Below are 18,258 nucleotides of genomic sequence, written 5' to 3' on the forward strand. Positions count from 1 at the left end.
AGCTGAAAACGAGATAATCTTCAAAGTCCAGCCCCAGGGTTATGCAAGCAGTGACAGTGGCTGGGAGGCAGGACTTTGATTCTCTGTCAGGTTGAGCCATTGGCATGTCATGTAGGGTACTCTCCAGGGATGCGGTTTTCATGATTCATCCGCCACATTGGGTGACACTTTGCAGTGACACAGCTGTCTTTGAGTCACCCATGCTCTATCCAGCTGTGTGCAAGAAAAACCTGTAGAGTTTCTGTATAGCTATGTGAACACACTGAACACTGGACTGCACACCTAGAAATGGTTGAAATTGGGAGCTAGAGAGATGGCTGCATGGTTAAGAGCACTGCTTGCTTTTGCAGGGGACCAGGGTTCAGTTCCCAGCACACACACAACAGCTTACAACCTGTAACTCCAGTTCTAGGGCATCTGACACCTTCTCTGGCATCTGTGGGTACCACATGCACGTGGTGCACAGACGTACATGTAAGCAAGATGTGCATGCACATAAAACAATAAAAAATAGCTGAGATAGTAATTTTCATGGGTTTTCCACCATAATTAAAAAATTTAAATACACAGATAAACAAGTAGTGGAAAGGAAAACATACCAACAAAACGAAAGAAAACAGAACAAAACATCCCCCAAAACACCCCCCAAAACACCCCAAACAAACCAACTAAACAAAATCAAAAGCCATCATCATCATCATCATCAACAACAACAACAACAACAACAACAACAACAACAAAACACAATAGACGGAGTTCACCAATGCCAAGGATAAAGTTGAAAGTTTACAATGTACAATTGTTTGTAAAAATATGAGTACTGGTTTTTGTACAAGACGGAAGAGAGGACCTAATGGTACTACAATCATGAAGATAGTTTTCAGTAGTTCAGATTCATACAATATAAAAACCAATACCTGGGTGATTTCAGAAACAAATTTAATAAAACACAAGAAACCAGCGTGGTAACCCAGTGTTCTATGAATCCCACCAGAAATTAAGGTCTGACAGGGTTCAGCTGGATTTAGTTAATGAGGCCAGTACAACCTGACCCCATGATTAGGCAAGGGCTTTGGGAGAAAGCAGAGCCAAACCTCACTGTATGAATATATATGCGAAATTTTAAACCAAAATAGACAAAGTTCATGGAGGAAGACTTAAATAGAGATATGTCTATGTTTGCACCCATCCACCTATTGCTCTCTCTGCTATTATCTATCTGCATCTATCTGCCTATCTATCTGCCTATCTATCTGCCTATCTATCTGCCTATCTATCTATCTATCTATCATCTTCTACTTACCCAAGCACAGGATATTAACTGTGATTCAATATTAGGAAATACATGAATACAACTCATGATATTTAAAGAATAAAGGAACAGATTTGTGACATGAAGGAAAAGTTATCACACAAAATTAATTCATAATAAATTCACAGTAAATTTATTAGCAAACCGGGAATGGAAGAGCTTTTTTTTTTTTTTCTTGCGTTTGTTCTTTGTTGATGTTGGAGATTAAACCTAGGGCCTCCTGCAAGCTAGAGTGCCTCAGAAGATAATGTTTTCAATCTGATAAAGCTGAGTCCCCCAAACCCACAGAAAACCTATCTTACATAAAATCTTAAAACAATTTCTTTCCAGTTGGGAAAGAAATGTTGCCAGAGTTTAGAGTTGTACGTAAAACGAGATCAAGAATGACAAGCCTTAAGGATTTGAAAGGATGTAACAGAATTGTGGTCTTGTCCACAAACCTATGTTGTGTACTCACATTGCCTGTCGATATGAGCTTCAGTAACAACCAAAGGAGTATAGCAAGGAGTCCAGTCTGCTGCTTGCCTCTGGGACAGGATGGCAGGAGGGCCATGGAGGAAAGCTACAAAGGGGACTTTCATTATGCCTGTACAGTTTAAAGATTCCAGCTAAAACTTATGAAACATTAAGATTTGACAACCCTGCAAAGGCTATATGGTCCTTATTATAAAATCTTTATCCTTTTCTACATCACATGCCCCAGTCTAGTCTGCTGGTCATGTATACTCTGCGCTCTCCCAGAAGCCTCTGTCTCTGCCTGTATTTCCCCTAATATCCATAATTAAAAACCTTAAAAAAAAGTTACACGAGTATGAATATTTTCATAAAATTATGCAATCACCCAAATAATTGATTTTTAAAAAATGTTGTCCTATTTACCTTTATTTTATATGTATTTGGTGTTTTACATGCACGTATGCCTATGTGAGACCATCAGATCTTGGAGTTACAGGCAGTTGTGAGCTGCCATGTGGGTGCTGGGATTTGAACCTAGGTCCTATAGAAGAGCTGTTGGTGCCCTTAACCACTGAGCCATCTCTCCAGCCCCAAATAATTGAATTTTGTAAAATTTCACCACTCTAAAGTAACCTTGTGTGGCCATTTCCTCTGCACGCTCCCTCTTCCCTTTAGTTAAAATGTACAACCCCAACTTATGTTTTCAGAAGCAAATGACAAACCCTAGCATTATTCTTTTGTGAAAATTCTCCTTATAAGTAGATTATTTTTAAGGGTAGCATCATTTCATTTTGATTATGGGTGCTGTTTCTAAAGAAATATTGTATGGCTCTAGAAACTAGATGATTTATTAAACAAGATGGATTTTACACATGCAGAAGGAATACAGTCATTTGATATTATGGTCCAACTAACTAGTAACTGTTTCAAGAACCCCCATGACACCCCTGCTCTGTTACAGCAGACTGAGTTTATGAAATAACACAGACGATTGGTTATGCACATGCCTGTAAACCAAATCTTGATGCAGGAAGATTCTGAGTTCAAGAGTTCAAGACCAGCTTCATTTACATAGAGTGATTCTGTCTCAAACATAATTCACTAATTAGTTAACTAGAAAAATGAGACTACAACTGGTTCCTTGAGTCTTGGATATCCCGTAGCACTGTGCCTGTGAACCAATGGGAAGCTGTTCCAGACTCCCGAGGAGCAGTCCATTTTGGAGACAATTGTACTTGATTATTGGTAAAGCTAGATCTAGGGCCAGTGCCTGAGCCTGCATCCGTTATCATTTCAACTGTACACCATTGCTTCCCCAGACTTTGAAAAAGATCTTCAGAGACGGTGACCAAAACATGTGATATATACACACGAGGCAGTCACAATAAAACTTATTTTTTGAACAATGAACACACACTAAAAATATATCCAGACTTTAAAAACTATCTACAGAGAAACAGCAAATCTACAGAATATAGTTGTCAGAACATGGCAATGCACTTAACTGACTTAAGTAATTTTCTTTTATGACTTTTTTTTTTTTTTCAGACTCCAATCATTGTGCAGGATGCATTGTCATGGTAACAACCACAGATTATTCTCCTGGCCTCTCTATAAACCTCACACTTCAGGGTTGACGAATTCCTGGCTGTTGACTTCAGACTCTTCGTTTCTATTTTTCAGAAGGAAATCAATCCACAAATGTCAGGAAGAGAGAGTGAAGGAGAGAGATGTAGGATGAGGGACCCTTCAGTTTCTCACACTGAACTTTGGTCCTAGACGAGACACGTAGATAGATGCCAATCGGCTTTAGCACATAATCCTGCAACTACAATGAGAATTCTCCCCTTCTTTATAATTATTCCATGGAAAAGAAAAGAAGTGGTAACAAGAATTCACTGTACTATGGGAGGGTGGACCGAGCTGATTGATAAAATATGAGCAGCCATCCAGCCATTTACGACTCAGCTTCCTCCGGCAGGAAGGACAAGTTTATGCAAATAAACAAATATGTACATCCCACAATGACTCCAATTAATAATTCTTTTCTGAAATGCCTAGTTCTGCAGGTTTCTGTTCAGAGGCTGCCTGGCACTCGTATCTAAATTAGGCACAAGCAAACCTTACTTTCCCAAATATCGCTGGGCTCCCAGACCCTCACTTTACTTGTAACACATCACTGCTCACCGGCTCTAGGATGTTCGGTATTTTCTACCTCTTTTTTATTCTAGGGTCATAGAATATCAGGTTGTCTGAGCACCGGTGAGGCCACACATGGTCAAGGCCAGCGCGGAGGTGAAGTGATTCTTTCTGGAACACACTTGGCTTCTCCCCGGAGCAGTCCTTCTGTCTTTGAAATGGAGCCAAGCCATCACTTTCTATAGCTGCCTTCCTCCTGTGTATTTCACGGCAGACAGCTATGGTCCTTACTTAAGTAATCTCTCTAAATTTCACTTTGGGAACTGATTTGAAAGTCAATTTTAATTTGGACGACTTCTAAAGTAAATCTTAATCATTGTAATGGTCAAGATTTTTTTTTTTGGCAGGAGGTAAAAGGGGGCACTTTGCAAATTGAAATATCTAAGGCCTGTTCAAAAACGCATTTGTTATACTAACATGGTTTTGTGGATCTGCTTATTAAATTTGTAGGATAGAGTGAAACCGAAAGATGCAAGGATTTTTTTCTAGTGTGCTTTTTTTCTTTTAAAAGGTAATTAATAAAAAGGGAATTGCTAGTTAGTGGAAAGGCATCTAGCCTGTATCTGAAGAGAGATCTCTGACACAATATTGTTCTTTAATTATTTCAGCAATGGTTATTTATATTAGGGAGCTTCCAATAGAGTAATATATTTATTTGTTTAAGATTTGAACATTCCCGAGTCTGAAAATTTCATCTTAAAAAAAAAAAAAAAAAAAAAAAAAAAAAAACCAAAAAAAACCAGAATATAACTTAAACATTGTAGGGGGAAAAAAAAAAAAAGACAGAGATCTTATTGATATAACAACTCCTTAGGACATTCCTGTACTTTGGTCATAGCAAGAGGTGTGAAAATTCAGAGCGTGACCTAGCTGTGTGACCCCGAGCAACATTCCTAAGCTCTCTGAACACCATTTTCTAAATCGTAAAGTGAAGATAATTCTCAGCCCCGTGAGGACTCGATGACACCAACCCTCCAAGTTCCTTAGACACACACAGTGTTTAGACTCTTGTCTGCATGCCAGCTACACCGTCTCTAAAAGGAGGATGATTCAGGTACTCAAGCCATTGGGATTTTGTGATGATGAAATGAAACTATCCAAGAGAACAACTTTGCAAAGTGCTCGATGCAGAGATATTATTAGCAAACACGATTGATCAGATGAAAGTATCTTAAAGCAAACTCTCATTTCTCTTATGCTCTTAGGTTACAGGATTGTGATTTCATTCCCCACGAATCCTTCTGGGCTGCACCTCAGGTGTGGGGCTTATCTGCCAATTTGTTTCTTTTTTGCTTCCTCTTCTTTTGTCTTTTGCTGGGTGACTAGCGTCTTCCAGGAGTGCCTAAGAAGCAAGGCATGGCCTTCTTTCTTTCTTTCTTTCTTTTTAATTTTTAATTTTTTTTTGGTTTGGGAAAGACACCCCCAAATAAAGCTTTAGGGCGTTCCCTGGAGGATCTATCTGAATTCACCCCGAACACCCCAAGTTCAGTTGGTTAAAATGAATATAGCTGATATCCCAATCAGACGATAAAGAGGTCTTTGTTGGAGCACAGTGAACTCCAGTCTGCAAGGAACATGTGTGTCCCCCATCACGGCTCTGATTCTGGTTACTCTGTGGCCACACACTTGACTCCACAGGAGTTACCCAATGCTCACTGTTTGAACTCTTTTAACATTCTCTCTTCACTCCTTTTTCTCCCTGCTCTTTTGAAACTAGGATGATTAATCATGGATACAGAGCAAAGGTGCAACAGTTTATTCATGTGTCTCCCATTGACATTGGTCTTTTAACAGCTTATCAAGCAGAGAGGATGGCTTTCCTATATTTGAGTAGTAACAATCAGATAGAGTCACTAAGTAAGAGGCCACAAGAGTTCCCTATATTTACATGTATTTGTTTATTTTATTTTATTTATTTGAGGCAGGCTTGTACTGCGCAGACTAGAATATCCAGGAATTCTCCCTGTAGCGTAGGCTAGCTTCAAACTCTCGATCCTCTTGCCTCAGCGTCTCAGTCTCTCAGTTACAGGCACCCGCCATTACACTTAGATGGTTCTTTGCTTTTTCATAATTGCACTGTAATGAAGCTTGGCATGCAAACATATGAAACCATAGGATTTAGAGCAAGAACTCCATGAAGACTGTGTCAGGAAATCTGGGTAATAGATCTGGCTTCACTGCCTCTAATCGCCCAAGGTACACCTCCTTACTTCCTCAGCCCTCTCAGCAGCAGCCTGTGAGGACCAAAGACCTGCAGAATCAGCTCGTGCCCCACAGAACTGCTGTGAGGAGGCAGGGCCCTAACTCAGAATCTTACTTTTCACCAAAACGTCTGCAGTTAGGTACCCATGCTGTAGACTCACACGGGGGAGAGATTACAGTGTAGAAAGAAGTAAAAAGCATAACACCAAATTTGTCTTTTGAGCATAAGTGTTCTTGTGTGTCTCTAGAAATGTCTGTGCTACTTCTAGAGGGAGTGATAACCAGAGGCTGCAGTATGGGGGGAGGTGATGAGGGCCACTCCACAACACAGGAGAGAAAAACAGAGCAGGAAGAGGCTAAGTCCCGAAGGAGACAAAGAAGCAGGCGTGCCTGGAAATCATACAAATTACCAATCCCTGTAGCCTATAAAGTAGTGTGTACGGAGTGACTCCTGGAGTGCTTAGTGTCAAATATCCTGAGGCAGACACCTTGTCTCCAGTTTAACCTGGTGCTAGAAAGATTTTTCAATTATTTCATCGGGTTTGAATGGACCAAAAAAAAAAAAAAATTTAAGGATTAGATTTAAGGAAAATGAGTCATATTTACAGCTTAGGCTTAAAAAAAAAAAAAAAAAAAAAGGTCTCAGTATAAATAGATTTTAATGCATTTGAAAGTCAATACAAAATCAATAGGAGACAGCAATGTAAGACCGAGTTGAAAGAAAAAAAATTTTTTAATGCAACATGAAGCTGGAGTAACTGGAATACAGCCCCACACATCTCTAGAACAGGAAGACACCCACTTCTTAGAGGTGTGCAAAGTTTAAATACGATGATGCCGGCAAAGCATGGAGCATGGGGATCAGCCACTGCCACCCTTTCCTTTCCCAAGTGGCCTCAATTCCTGCTCGTACCAGCCTTTGCCTTTTAACCTTCCATCAGTCTTTGAAATTTCATGTGAAAAAGATTCATCTGTTTGTCTGTGCTTAATAATAATGCCTGATACTTATGTTTTATATTATATTCATTCTTATAATTATTAATATAAATGTTCGCATATACACAGCTTTATTTATTTCTTTGGACACACGTAAATTCAATAAAATGTACAGCCCCATCCTGACGAATGTGAACCCCAAATGCACAGTCCAAACTGCTCAATAAATAATCTTATCACTACGCAGAAAGTTCCTTTGTCAACCTGCCTTTGAAGAAGCAGCTACCGCTGCATTTTCCCCCTAGCAATGGAAACACAGGGCGTGTAATCCTTATCAAATATTTCTTTCAGTCAGTCCTGGCTTTCTATTTTTTGATGCTCATCTGCATTGTGTGTTTACAGTAGCAGCTTCCTTTGATCATGGCCAGCTATTTCTCAAGCCCTTAGAAGACTGTGTCCAGGCTGCAACTCTCCATACACCCACTAAGGCACTTGTATAGATTTCTGCGCATTCTGAGTGTTTTCTTGGCATTTCGTGACTTGATGGGTGGATGAACATATGAGTTATTTAATCAATCAATAAGCATCTAGACACAACTTTTCTACTGCAGATGGTGCCTTAATGTTCAACTTACCAAATGACCTGATAGACACATGGTTTTCGGAAGCTGCCTTGCAGTGTCTTCAGAGCCGTGGGGATCCGCCCCTTTGCGACTCCGCAGCAGCATCTGCTGCCTTCATGCAGCAAGAAGAGCTGGTGAGGGAGTGAACTGCTGCCCTGGCTGGCCTCCAGCATGGCCATGAGGCTCTGTCTCTGGCATGTGGAAATGCTTATCCTCTATCTTTGAAAGCATTGTGCCTCGCATTCCTCCGCCTGATTTATTAAACCGCAGTAGAGAGGTCAGCAGAGAAACCCAGGTGCGGCTCGGATAGTATTGGCATCAGGTTACGACCTAGATAGCAGAAGCAGCATGTATTTCTTTGCAGTCAGGAAAGTGCAGCGGAACAAACAGAGTTAGTTCTGTCAGGTCTGACCTGCATCAGTGACCTGCCTGAGATGCTGTCTGCATCGGCGGAGCCTCTGACTTTTACTGGTGGCTGTGATGGCGGGTGAGGCACTGTGGAGCAGGCCTCTGGGGAGGAAAGACATCACCATGGCTACTTCCTCGGAACAAGCCTTTAGGGGTACGGCCCCATAACCATCATTCCTGCTCAGACAGCACTAGGTTCCTGTCATGTCCAGCGGTGAACGTGCTCTGAATGGGAACGAGCATCTCATCTTTAATGCATTCTTGTGACATCCGCCCTTCTGCTGCGCTTTATAAGATCTGTAGAGCCGTGCAGCGCATTTGTGATGCATCCCTTTCAGAATGTGGGGCCTTAAATCAGATATCCCTTACATTAAACAGCATGTTTTCTTTTAAGCATCTACCCAGATAGGGGGGAGATTCAACTATGAGTCAAACGGTGAACATGGCCCCAGTTGTACGAAGAAATTAACTGGTTTCAAGATATAGTGAGGAAAAATATCTGTGGCTTCAACAAAGTGTACCTTGCAGTTGACTTAATGCTCGTATTTCTTTTGAAAAAGCTAAAGATTTTGCAAGCATGACACACTTCCATTCTGGGCTGCTGAGTGCCGACAGATTTTCTCTTATTTATTGCAGTGATTTTAAAGGTTTCTCCAGGAAACCTATTTGCAAAGGTAAAGAGTGAAGATGAGAGCAGCCAGAGGAGAATGAAATCCAGGGTGTGGTTACCGCAGGAGTTAGAGGAACTGAGCTGCGTTTTGGCTTAATAACATTTGAAAGGGTTATGCTACAAACGGGTGTAGGCTTTGTCTGAAAAGTGACATCATTAAAAAGGATAAAATGACATCATTGCATTACTGGTTATGCTCCATCTTTACTAGGAATATATATTTTATTTTAAGGAAACTTAGAACAATCATGTAGTTCATTGCCTCTGCTAGCTGTCTAAAGAGAATGTTCTCAGTTTGTGCCTTACAGTATAGATCAGTTCAAGTTCATGTTATCCAAACAGGAAGGGTTTACTGCGTGCGTGTTAGATTCTGCAGCCTGCAACGTGCAATTACCTAATTCCCCAAAGACAGGGAAGATGTGAAATCGGATGGACAGAGCAGTGTTCAATTTGAAGGCAGACACAGCTTGGGCTTGAGGTAGTTACGTGACTTCAAACGGCTGACTATATCTAGTTTCAGCTGTTTGCTCTGAATAACCTTCTTATGGAGATGTTGTCTTTATTAAACCATAGACAGTAAGTGCCTGTTACTTGGTGGGTATCCATTCTGTGTTTATTTCTTTCATCCATCCTTGGATTGATGTATGGACACCAACCATGATGTCATCGATGTATCTACTGAATGATGATGAGGCCTGTTTGATTGCATTGCTGTTGGGAGGAGAATTAGGCTCTCAGAACCATGGACAGAAGCCTTCCACGCTCCTTCGCCTGTTACAATTTCAGTGAAATAGCTGGGCAGGAGTGGTGGTGAACGCCATTAGTCCCAGCACTTAGGAAGCAGAAGCAGACAGATATCTGAGTTCCAGACCAGCCTGCTCTAAGACAGCCAAGGTTAGTAGACTAAAAAAGCAAAAAGCAAAAAAAAAAAAAAAAAAAAAAAAAAAAAAAAAAAAAAAAAAAAAAAAAAAAAAAGAAAAAAAAAAAAAAAAAAGAAAAGAAAGAAAGAAAAAGTAAATATTAATAAGAAAAAGTAAATATTAATACAGAAGTGCGGTGTCAAAGGATTTCAAAATAAGTAACAGAAAAGCTGTAGTTACCAGGTGGCTACTTGAAGCTTATGGAGTCTATTGTCACTGAATACATTTTTAGTGGTCCCAAGACAGTTATACACAATTGTAGTTGTGTAACTGTAATATTTTTGCTTTTAACTAATTGACCTAGAACAGTTCTTTGAAGGAATATAGAGGTATCTCGAGATAATTAAAATAGTTTGAATTTTGTTAATGATTTTTATCAACTCATACTTATTGTTACTGTTCTTTTAATATCTCCTCCAGGTCATGACCTACTGGAAACTCTCAGTCAATTCCATGTTTGTTTTATGTTTATAGGAAAATAAATTGATAAAGATGATAAGACTCATAAGCTTTATTGAGAGAGAGAAGACACACAGAGAGATCAATGACAGAGACAGACACACACACACACACACAGAGAGAGAGAGAGAGAGAGAGAGAGAGAGAGAGAGAGAGAGAGAGAGAGAGAGAGAGAGAGAGAGAGAGAAGCAGAGACAGAGACAGAGACAGAGAGGGAGGAGGAGAGCAAAGGACCTGCTGCAGAAGTCACCAAGGCAGACATACTTGTGAGCAGGGGATGGTTAAGCTGTTTCTTTTAAAAGCACCTTATACCACCTTGGCTCAGACACACCAAGCAAATGTCACCTGGACTCTGACAGCAAATGCTGACAAGAGGGCTGGGAAGGGAGGATGACTGGGCAGAAAGAATATTTATTTATAAAGAGGCAGGCATGTAGCAGAGGAGAGCACAGAGCAGGGTAATGAGAGGGGCACAAAGTGGATTCAGCACCCCTCCTACATCCCAAGGCAAGGCTGAGAAGCGAAGCAGTTATAACCAGTGGCTATTGCCAGATGTTATAAGGAAAGAATAGAGACGCCACCTCAATTCATGAATACTGGTGACGTTCCCCTCCTCCGTTTGTTCTTGCTCTGGATTAACACATGAAAGGGTCCAGAATGCCCAGTCAGACTTGCAGATGCCAGCCTTGCCACCAAGCCCAAGTACCGCCTCCTCTTTCCACTGCCCACTGGACCACTGAGGGTGTTCTATAGTTTATTTTCTCTGCAGCATCTCACTGTCCCTGCAGAACCAGCTGCACCACTCTCTTCTGGGCAGTCTGCTCTGCAGTTAAAAACATTAGCAAGGAGCCAAGCCTCACCCCTCCGAGGAAATATCACACACACACACACACACACACACACACACACACACACACAGAAGATCTCTGAGAATGACCTGAACAATGCCCAAAAGTGGTGTGTACAGATCCTTTACAAAAGATAGTGAAATAATACAAGTTACATGGAGCTAGCTTGGGGGTGGGGGACCTGCAACTTCATCTATATGCAAGTAATAGGAAGCAAGAAAAGCTATCTAAGCTTATCTAAGATTTCGGTCTATTATTCCCCCACTAAGCCTCTTGATCGCCGAGGAATGAGAAAAAGGAATATGCAGAGAGGCATCTGCATAAGTAGCTGACCTTGCATTCGGGTCTCAAGCAGCTTAGAATGTGTGTGCAAGGGTGGGCTTCTAAGATAGCGCAGACCTAATTTAGAGCACCAGCAACCTTATGAAAGTTCTCTGCTTCATTCCATTCCTCTTCCGTGAGGGTGTGTGTGTGTGCATTTTTAGAATAACAGTATGTGTAAGACGAGAAAGGAACATGCAGAATAAATTTCACCTCACCCTCTTTTTCCGTCTCCAGAAGCGACCGGTTACAGCTATGAACACTTGACCACTTACTTCTCTTTTTGAAAAACGTTACCCGTTATCTTCTTACTGTGTCATTTAAAGGAACTCTTAAGCCAATGATACCTTGAACAAATTAAACAAAGCACCAAGTGCTTGCTTTAAGGTTTTAGTTACTTCCTACAAATCTCTGCAGCATCTCTTCAAAACTGCAGGAACTCACGACAGGAGTATGAAAATGCTGCGCCCATGTGCGTTTGGCGTGCTCACTTTAGTACATGGGCTTCAAGGAAGCCCATAGATTCCTAAATACAGCCGTTACCTATGAATTTCAGCAGGGTATTTATTTTCAGTCCGACGCCATGCGGAGTTCTTTCTGCAGACCACACCCAAAGCTGGTAGCTGTTGGCAGCAGTCTCTCTCTCTCTCTCTCTCTCTCTCTCTCTCTCTCTCTCTCTCTCTCCTTCCCTCCCTCTCTCCCTCCTTCCCTCCCTCCCTCCCTTCCTTCACCCCCAATGGCTTGTCCAAACCATCAGGTTGGGGTACCACACAGGTGTTCAGAGAGAGAGAGAGAGAGAGAGAGAGAGAGAGAGAGAGAGAGAGAGAGAGAGAGAGAGAGAGAGAGAGAGAGAGAGAGAGAGAGAGAGAGAGAAGAGGCTTTTGATGCGATAAAAACGGAAGATACAGGCACCCTGAAGTTCTCCCGCGGCTGCAGAGTGCCTCTTTCACCTTGCAAGTCTTTGCTTGGTTAGGTTCAACCCCTCCTAAGCATTCCAGACATCATTTCCCACAAATATAGGAGGAATTCTATGAAAGGTACCAGACAAATGAACTGCTGTAAAGGTTTTAAAATGCTAAAATGAACGCTCGCTGCCCAGCGGTTCCAAGGGTGTGTCTTGGTACACGTCCCCTATGTATTGAGAAGCAGAGTAATAAAGAAAAAAAAAATAAATAAAAGCAAGGGAAAAGGAGATGAATTTAAGAAAATGTCAGAAAATATCTACAAAGACATGCAAAACTTTCCTGCAGGGATGTTTCATGGACGCAACCATAAACTATTGTCAGTAACCTAAAAGCCCCGGCTTCAAAACCATGCCTCGAAGCAGGATGCTTGAGAGGGTCCCTGATGGAGAAGCGGCTAGCTGGGGCGTGGGGTCAGGTGAAGGTGTCTTTGTAACATTGGATGTTAAAAATTGATGTGTCAGTAGGGACCGAGAACCTTTTATTTGGAACATTTAAGGAGCCAAGTGATGCGGGCTTTAGGTATTAAAAAGCAAGAGAGGTTGGGGGAGTAGACAAGGAAAAGGAATGAGAGGGGTGTGTTATGGGGGTCTCAGAGAAAAGTAGGGGGTCTCTGAGGAAAGCGGCCAGGCGGGAGCTGCAGCTCTCTAGCCTCCTGTCGCTCACCCCCGCCTTCGCTTTTGCGCAGAATCCTCCTCTTGGCTGCAGTAGTGCGCTGCCCCCACTGGCCTGCGCACAGCGATCGAACGCAGTCTGCGTCAGAGTCTGGGCGTATAAATAGGGGTGGCAGGACGGCGCCCAGCCGCACACAGCCATCCATCCTCCCCATTCCCTCGTCTTCCCTGTTCTTTCTAGGTCCCTCATCTCCGCCCCGGGCCGGAGGGGCGCACCGGCCGCCACCATGAGTTCGTTCAGCTACGAGCCGTACTTTTCAACCTCTTACAAGCGGCGCTACGTGGAGACACCCCGGGTGCACATCTCCAGCGTGCGCAGCGGCTACAGCACAGCGCGCTCCGCGTACTCCAGCTACTCCGCGCCGGTGTCCTCCTCTCTGTCCGTGCGCCGCAGCTACTCTTCCAGCTCCGGCTCTTTGATGCCCAGCCTGGAGAACCTCGATCTGAGCCAGGTAGCCGCCATCAGCAACGACCTCAAGTCTATCCGCACGCAGGAGAAGGCACAGCTGCAGGACCTGAACGACCGCTTCGCCAGCTTCATCGAGCGCGTTCACGAGCTGGAACAGCAGAACAAGGTCCTGGAAGCCGAGCTGCTGGTGCTGCGTCAGAAGCACTCAGAGCCTTCCCGTTTCCGTGCCCTTTACGAGCAGGAGATCCGCGATCTGCGGCTGGCGGCGGAAGATGCCACTAACGAGAAGCAGGCGCTGCAAGGCGAGCGCGAGGGGCTGGAGGAGACTCTGCGCAACCTGCAGGCTCGCTACGAGGAGGAGGTGCTGAGCCGCGAGGACGCCGAGGGCCGGCTGATGGAAGCGCGCAAAGGCGCTGATGAGGCCGCGCTCGCCCGCGCAGAACTGGAGAAGCGGATCGACAGCCTGATGGACGAGATCGCCTTTCTGAAGAAGGTGCACGAGGAAGAAATCGCCGAGCTGCAGGCTCAGATCCAGTACGCGCAGATCTCCGTGGAGATGGACGTGTCCTCCAAGCCCGACCTCTCCGCCGCTCTCAAGGACATCCGCGCTCAGTATGAGAAGCTGGCGGCTAAGAACATGCAGAATGCCGAAGAGTGGTTCAAGAGCCGCTTCACGGTGCTGACCGAGAGCGCTGCCAAGAACACCGACGCTGTGCGCGCTGCCAAGGACGAGGTGTCCGAAAGTCGCCGCCTGCTCAAGGCTAAGACCCTGGAGATCGAAGCCTGCCGGGGTATGAACGAAGCTCTGGAGAAGCAGTTGCAGGAACTGGAGGACAAGCAGAACGCGGACATCAGCGCCATGCAGGTATGGCAGACTCTAAACTCGGGGGTGGGGGTGGGGGACGGAGAGGCTGCATAGTAGTGTGCAGGGGTGTACCCAAGGAGTGAACGCTAGGGGGTCCTCGAGCCCTACTACCATAGGGCTTGGCTTCCAGGGGCTTGTGGAAAAGATGGGGCCCTTGGAGGGGGCGGGGCGCGACTGCTTGCTTGGGAAATGCAAGCGGTGGGGGGTGGGGGTGGGGGGGGGGGGACGGGAGTAGGAGTTGGGCGTTGCCCAGCAGTCTAATGCTTTCTCTCTACTGACACCCTTAACTCCAAGATACCCTCAGTACTTCCTGGATCTCCTCGTTAAGAAAGATATGGCTGCTAGCTCCCACTAGTTTCCAAATACGCCACCTTGGCATAGTTCTGTTTTTAAAGAGGAACAAAAGAATACAGTCACCACATTTTAGGCCAATCACTGCTATCAATTTTTGCTTTGTTTATTTTAAAGTCCTTCATCTTTGGGGGAGAAGAAATAGAGAGTTGTGGAAGGCATTTTAGACAAAAAAGAAGTACATATAAATATATATTCCCCTCCCCAAGTGTGACCTGCATAAATGAAGTGACAAAGGTGATATTTATTATTATTATTATTATTATTATTATTATTATTATTATTATTATTATTATTACTACTACTACTACTACTACTACTGTATTTTAAAAGACATTTTACCATAATCAATAGAATGAGAACAATTTTACAAATTGCTCATATCAGTCTACTTGCCCTCCCCCTTTCCTCTTCCTCTTCTCATGCTTCATTAGACGGGACATTTTAGGCCAAAGCCCCCACGCCGTTATTTTAAGGGAGATTTACTGCAGGTGTGCAAACCCAGTAGAGATCTGTGCTCTGAACATCCAAACTAATTCTTCCAACAGGACACAATCAACAAGTTAGAGAATGAACTGAGGAGCACCAAGAGTGAGATGGCCAGGTACCTGAAGGAGTACCAGGACCTCCTCAACGTCAAGATGGCCTTGGACATCGAGATTGCAGCTTACAGGTAAAATCAGAATGGTGCAGCCAGTGCGCACGACACCCCAGGGGAGACCAGATGACACGGAGTCAGTGCAGAGTTTTATGTCCAATCACAAGTGTTCTAGAATAGTGCTACTTTGGTGTTCCTCCGAGAAGGTACAGACGTGTGAGGGGTTAACCCTGAAGTAATGCAAGCCTGGTTATTAGCATCTGCATTTAAAGTCTAATAGGGTACATAGAAGGTGTTTTTTTTTTCTTTCTGAGCAGGGGTCTTTAGTGAACTCCCTATTAAATCTTAATCATGCTTATTTCTGTCCTTGTATTTGCTTTTGAGGTTGGCAGTAGGGGAAAGTGATGAGTGATGGGCTTAGAGCAAGTCATGACGGCACACCCAGCGTTGATCTGAATGCACCCTTTATTCCCTCCTCACCAGGAAACTCTTGGAAGGCGAAGAGACCAGGCTCAGTTTCACCAGCGTGGGCAGCATAACCAGTGGCTACTCTCAGAGCTCGCAGGTCTTTGGCCGCTCCGCTTACAGTGGCTTGCAGAGCAGCTCCTACTTGATGTCTGCTCGTTCATTCCCTGCCTACTACACCAGCCACGTCCAGGAAGAGCAGACAGAGGTGGAGGAGACCATTGAGGCTACCAAAGCTGAGGAGGCCAAGGATGAGCCCCCCTCTGAAGGAGAAGCAGAAGAGGAGGAGAAGGAGAAAGAGGAGGCAGAGGAAGAGGAAGGTGCTGAGGAGGAAGAAGGTATGCAGAGCGCCCCCCCCCCAAAAAAAATCCTTCAGAATCCATATTGCAAATGACTGGCTGTGGATATTTATTTGGAGATACATGAGCTATGCAGGTCTTGCTTACATAGAAAATTCTATGTGGGTTTTGTAGTTGCAAACAATACATGTGTGACAGGGACACAACACATTTAATAAGCACCTCTGATAATCTGTAAAAGGGTCATATCTAAACACACTCATGTAACATAGTATTTTGGTGCCCAGAAGAACACTTAATGTTGGCCAAAAGGCCAAGAACTGATTGTGCCCTAAAAGAACATGAGTACCAGACTCATAAAAATATTGAGGCCAGGTCTTGGAGAGAAGATGAACTCCCAGCACCTGGAATGACCTCCTCTTATTTACGTCTGTGTGTCCTGGCAAATTGTTCACGGCAAGCACTGTCTGTAACATGTCCTCAGGAGGGACACTCTGAGGATAGCATTTAGTAATTAACAAAGCCTCCTTAGAAATGTTCTGCCTAGACTTAACCTGGAATTTGTATTTTCTTTATGTCCAAGCTGCCAAGGATGAGTCTGAAGATACAAAGGAAGAAGAAGAAGGTGGTGAGGGTGAAGAGGAAGACACCAAAGAATCTGAAGAGAAAGAGAAGAAAGACGAGAGTGCTGGGGAGGAGCAAGCCGCCAAGAAGAAAGACTGAGCCCTGTTCCCAACTATTCCAGGAAAGCAATCTCCCAAAATCAGGTCAACCTCATCACCAACCAACCAGTTGAGTTCCAGATCCTATACAAATTAAGAAGTCAATATATGTAGAATTCTGAGACGACTTAGGTTGGACATTCAATGTTGTGCTATGAATTTTCTCTTTATGCAGAGTATCCGTTTGCTTGCAGAGTGGCTTTCTGGCTTGCTGCCAGCCTGTGCATGGTCCATGCTTCTGAGTTCAGGATCTATGGCAATGTGAATCACACAGATGTTTACAATAATAATAATAAAAAAAAAAACCACACACACACAAAACATGAATAAATGAATTCACTAATGTTCATGTGCAACTTATGTAAAAAATAGTCATTTGAAACTTCAGTGGTTAGAAATTAAAGACCTCGAGTTATGTGCAATAAATAGTAAATAAAGTTACACTGAATCACATATTTTGCTGTGGTTTTTTTACTTAATTAAAATATCTTAAAGAAGGCACCAACATAAACCATATACAAGTGGACTACTGACCTCCAATTTTTTATAAAGTAAAAACTTTAGTGAATGCAGTTCATAACTGGACATTCCGAGGGATAGAGAAATAGGTCAAGACTAGAAAATATCCTCCCTCCAAACTCTACTATTAACAAATATGAACAATAGACTTCATAAATAACAATGTAATTCATCAAACAGAATACACAATCTTACCTGGAAAGATGGCTTTCTAGCAGGCAATTTTGAAATTATGATGGACTGTTATACAGTAGCACAACCTGGGTAGACTGTGCATAGCACACAGTTGTCACCATGGCTACATTTTAAATATATTCTTGAGTATCATGGGCATAAATTGCATCTGAGCTAATGATAATTAAGAGGAATGACACGGGGAAAGTAAGATCACCAGAGGTTATCTGCCGCTGCAAACATGTTGCCTGGGATCCTGAGCTCACGAATGGTGTGTTGTTTGCTTAATAACTACTGCCTCACATAAATTGCCTTCAATGCTATACATTTTAAAAATCCTTTAAAGACCACACAAGCAGGTAATGGAATTATATTACTGTTACTTCTCGGGGGGGGGGGGGGGAGATAATAGATTTGTGTGTTGCATTGGCGTTGCTCTGCATGTCTGAATTGGTAAATATTTGGATTTCAATGCCTGGTTGGACACTCCACCACATCTATATCCCATCTGCCCACGTCCATAGTAACGCCATGATGACTCCTGCACTTGTGTTTAGTGTGGAATATAGATGAAATCTTTACTCGTTTACTGCTCTGGTGTTTGTAAAAAAACTGTTGGGTCTGTTGATTTCTTCACTATCTGTGTTTTAGATGAACTTTGAGACTTAGGAATTTTACCTAAAACCAAAGTGGTCTCCATGTAAAGTTACATGGTCTCTTTGCAGTATATGTATTACTACACAAATAGGCAAAGTATTTCTTTATCATAGTGTGAATTTGAACTGTGAAGGCTCTTGGCGTTCCTTCACAGATAGGAAACCCTCAGATAGCAAGCTTTTCACACTTGTTCTCATTAGTCATGAGTT

At 43.2% G+C, this 18,258-nt stretch overlaps 1 protein-coding gene across 1 annotated transcript; it reads left to right on the top strand.

Moving 5' to 3' along the window:
- The first annotated feature begins 12,962 nt into the window (after positions 1–12,962).
- Positions 12,963–17,154, top strand: Nefl (neurofilament light chain). Its single transcript, XM_051160761.1, has 4 exons — positions 12,963–14,264; positions 15,164–15,288; positions 15,697–16,016; positions 16,561–17,154. The coding sequence occupies exons 1-4, from the start codon at positions 13,218–13,220 to the stop codon at positions 16,698–16,700; spliced, it is 1,632 nt and encodes a 543-aa protein (XP_051016718.1). The 5' UTR covers positions 12,963–13,217; the 3' UTR covers positions 16,701–17,154.
- Positions 17,155–18,258: the final 1,104 nt, after the last annotated feature.

The sequence above is a fragment of the Acomys russatus genome, chromosome 18 (assembly GCF_903995435.1).
Source record: "Acomys russatus chromosome 18, mAcoRus1.1, whole genome shotgun sequence".
NCBI lineage: Eukaryota > Metazoa > Chordata > Mammalia > Rodentia > Muridae > Acomys > Acomys russatus.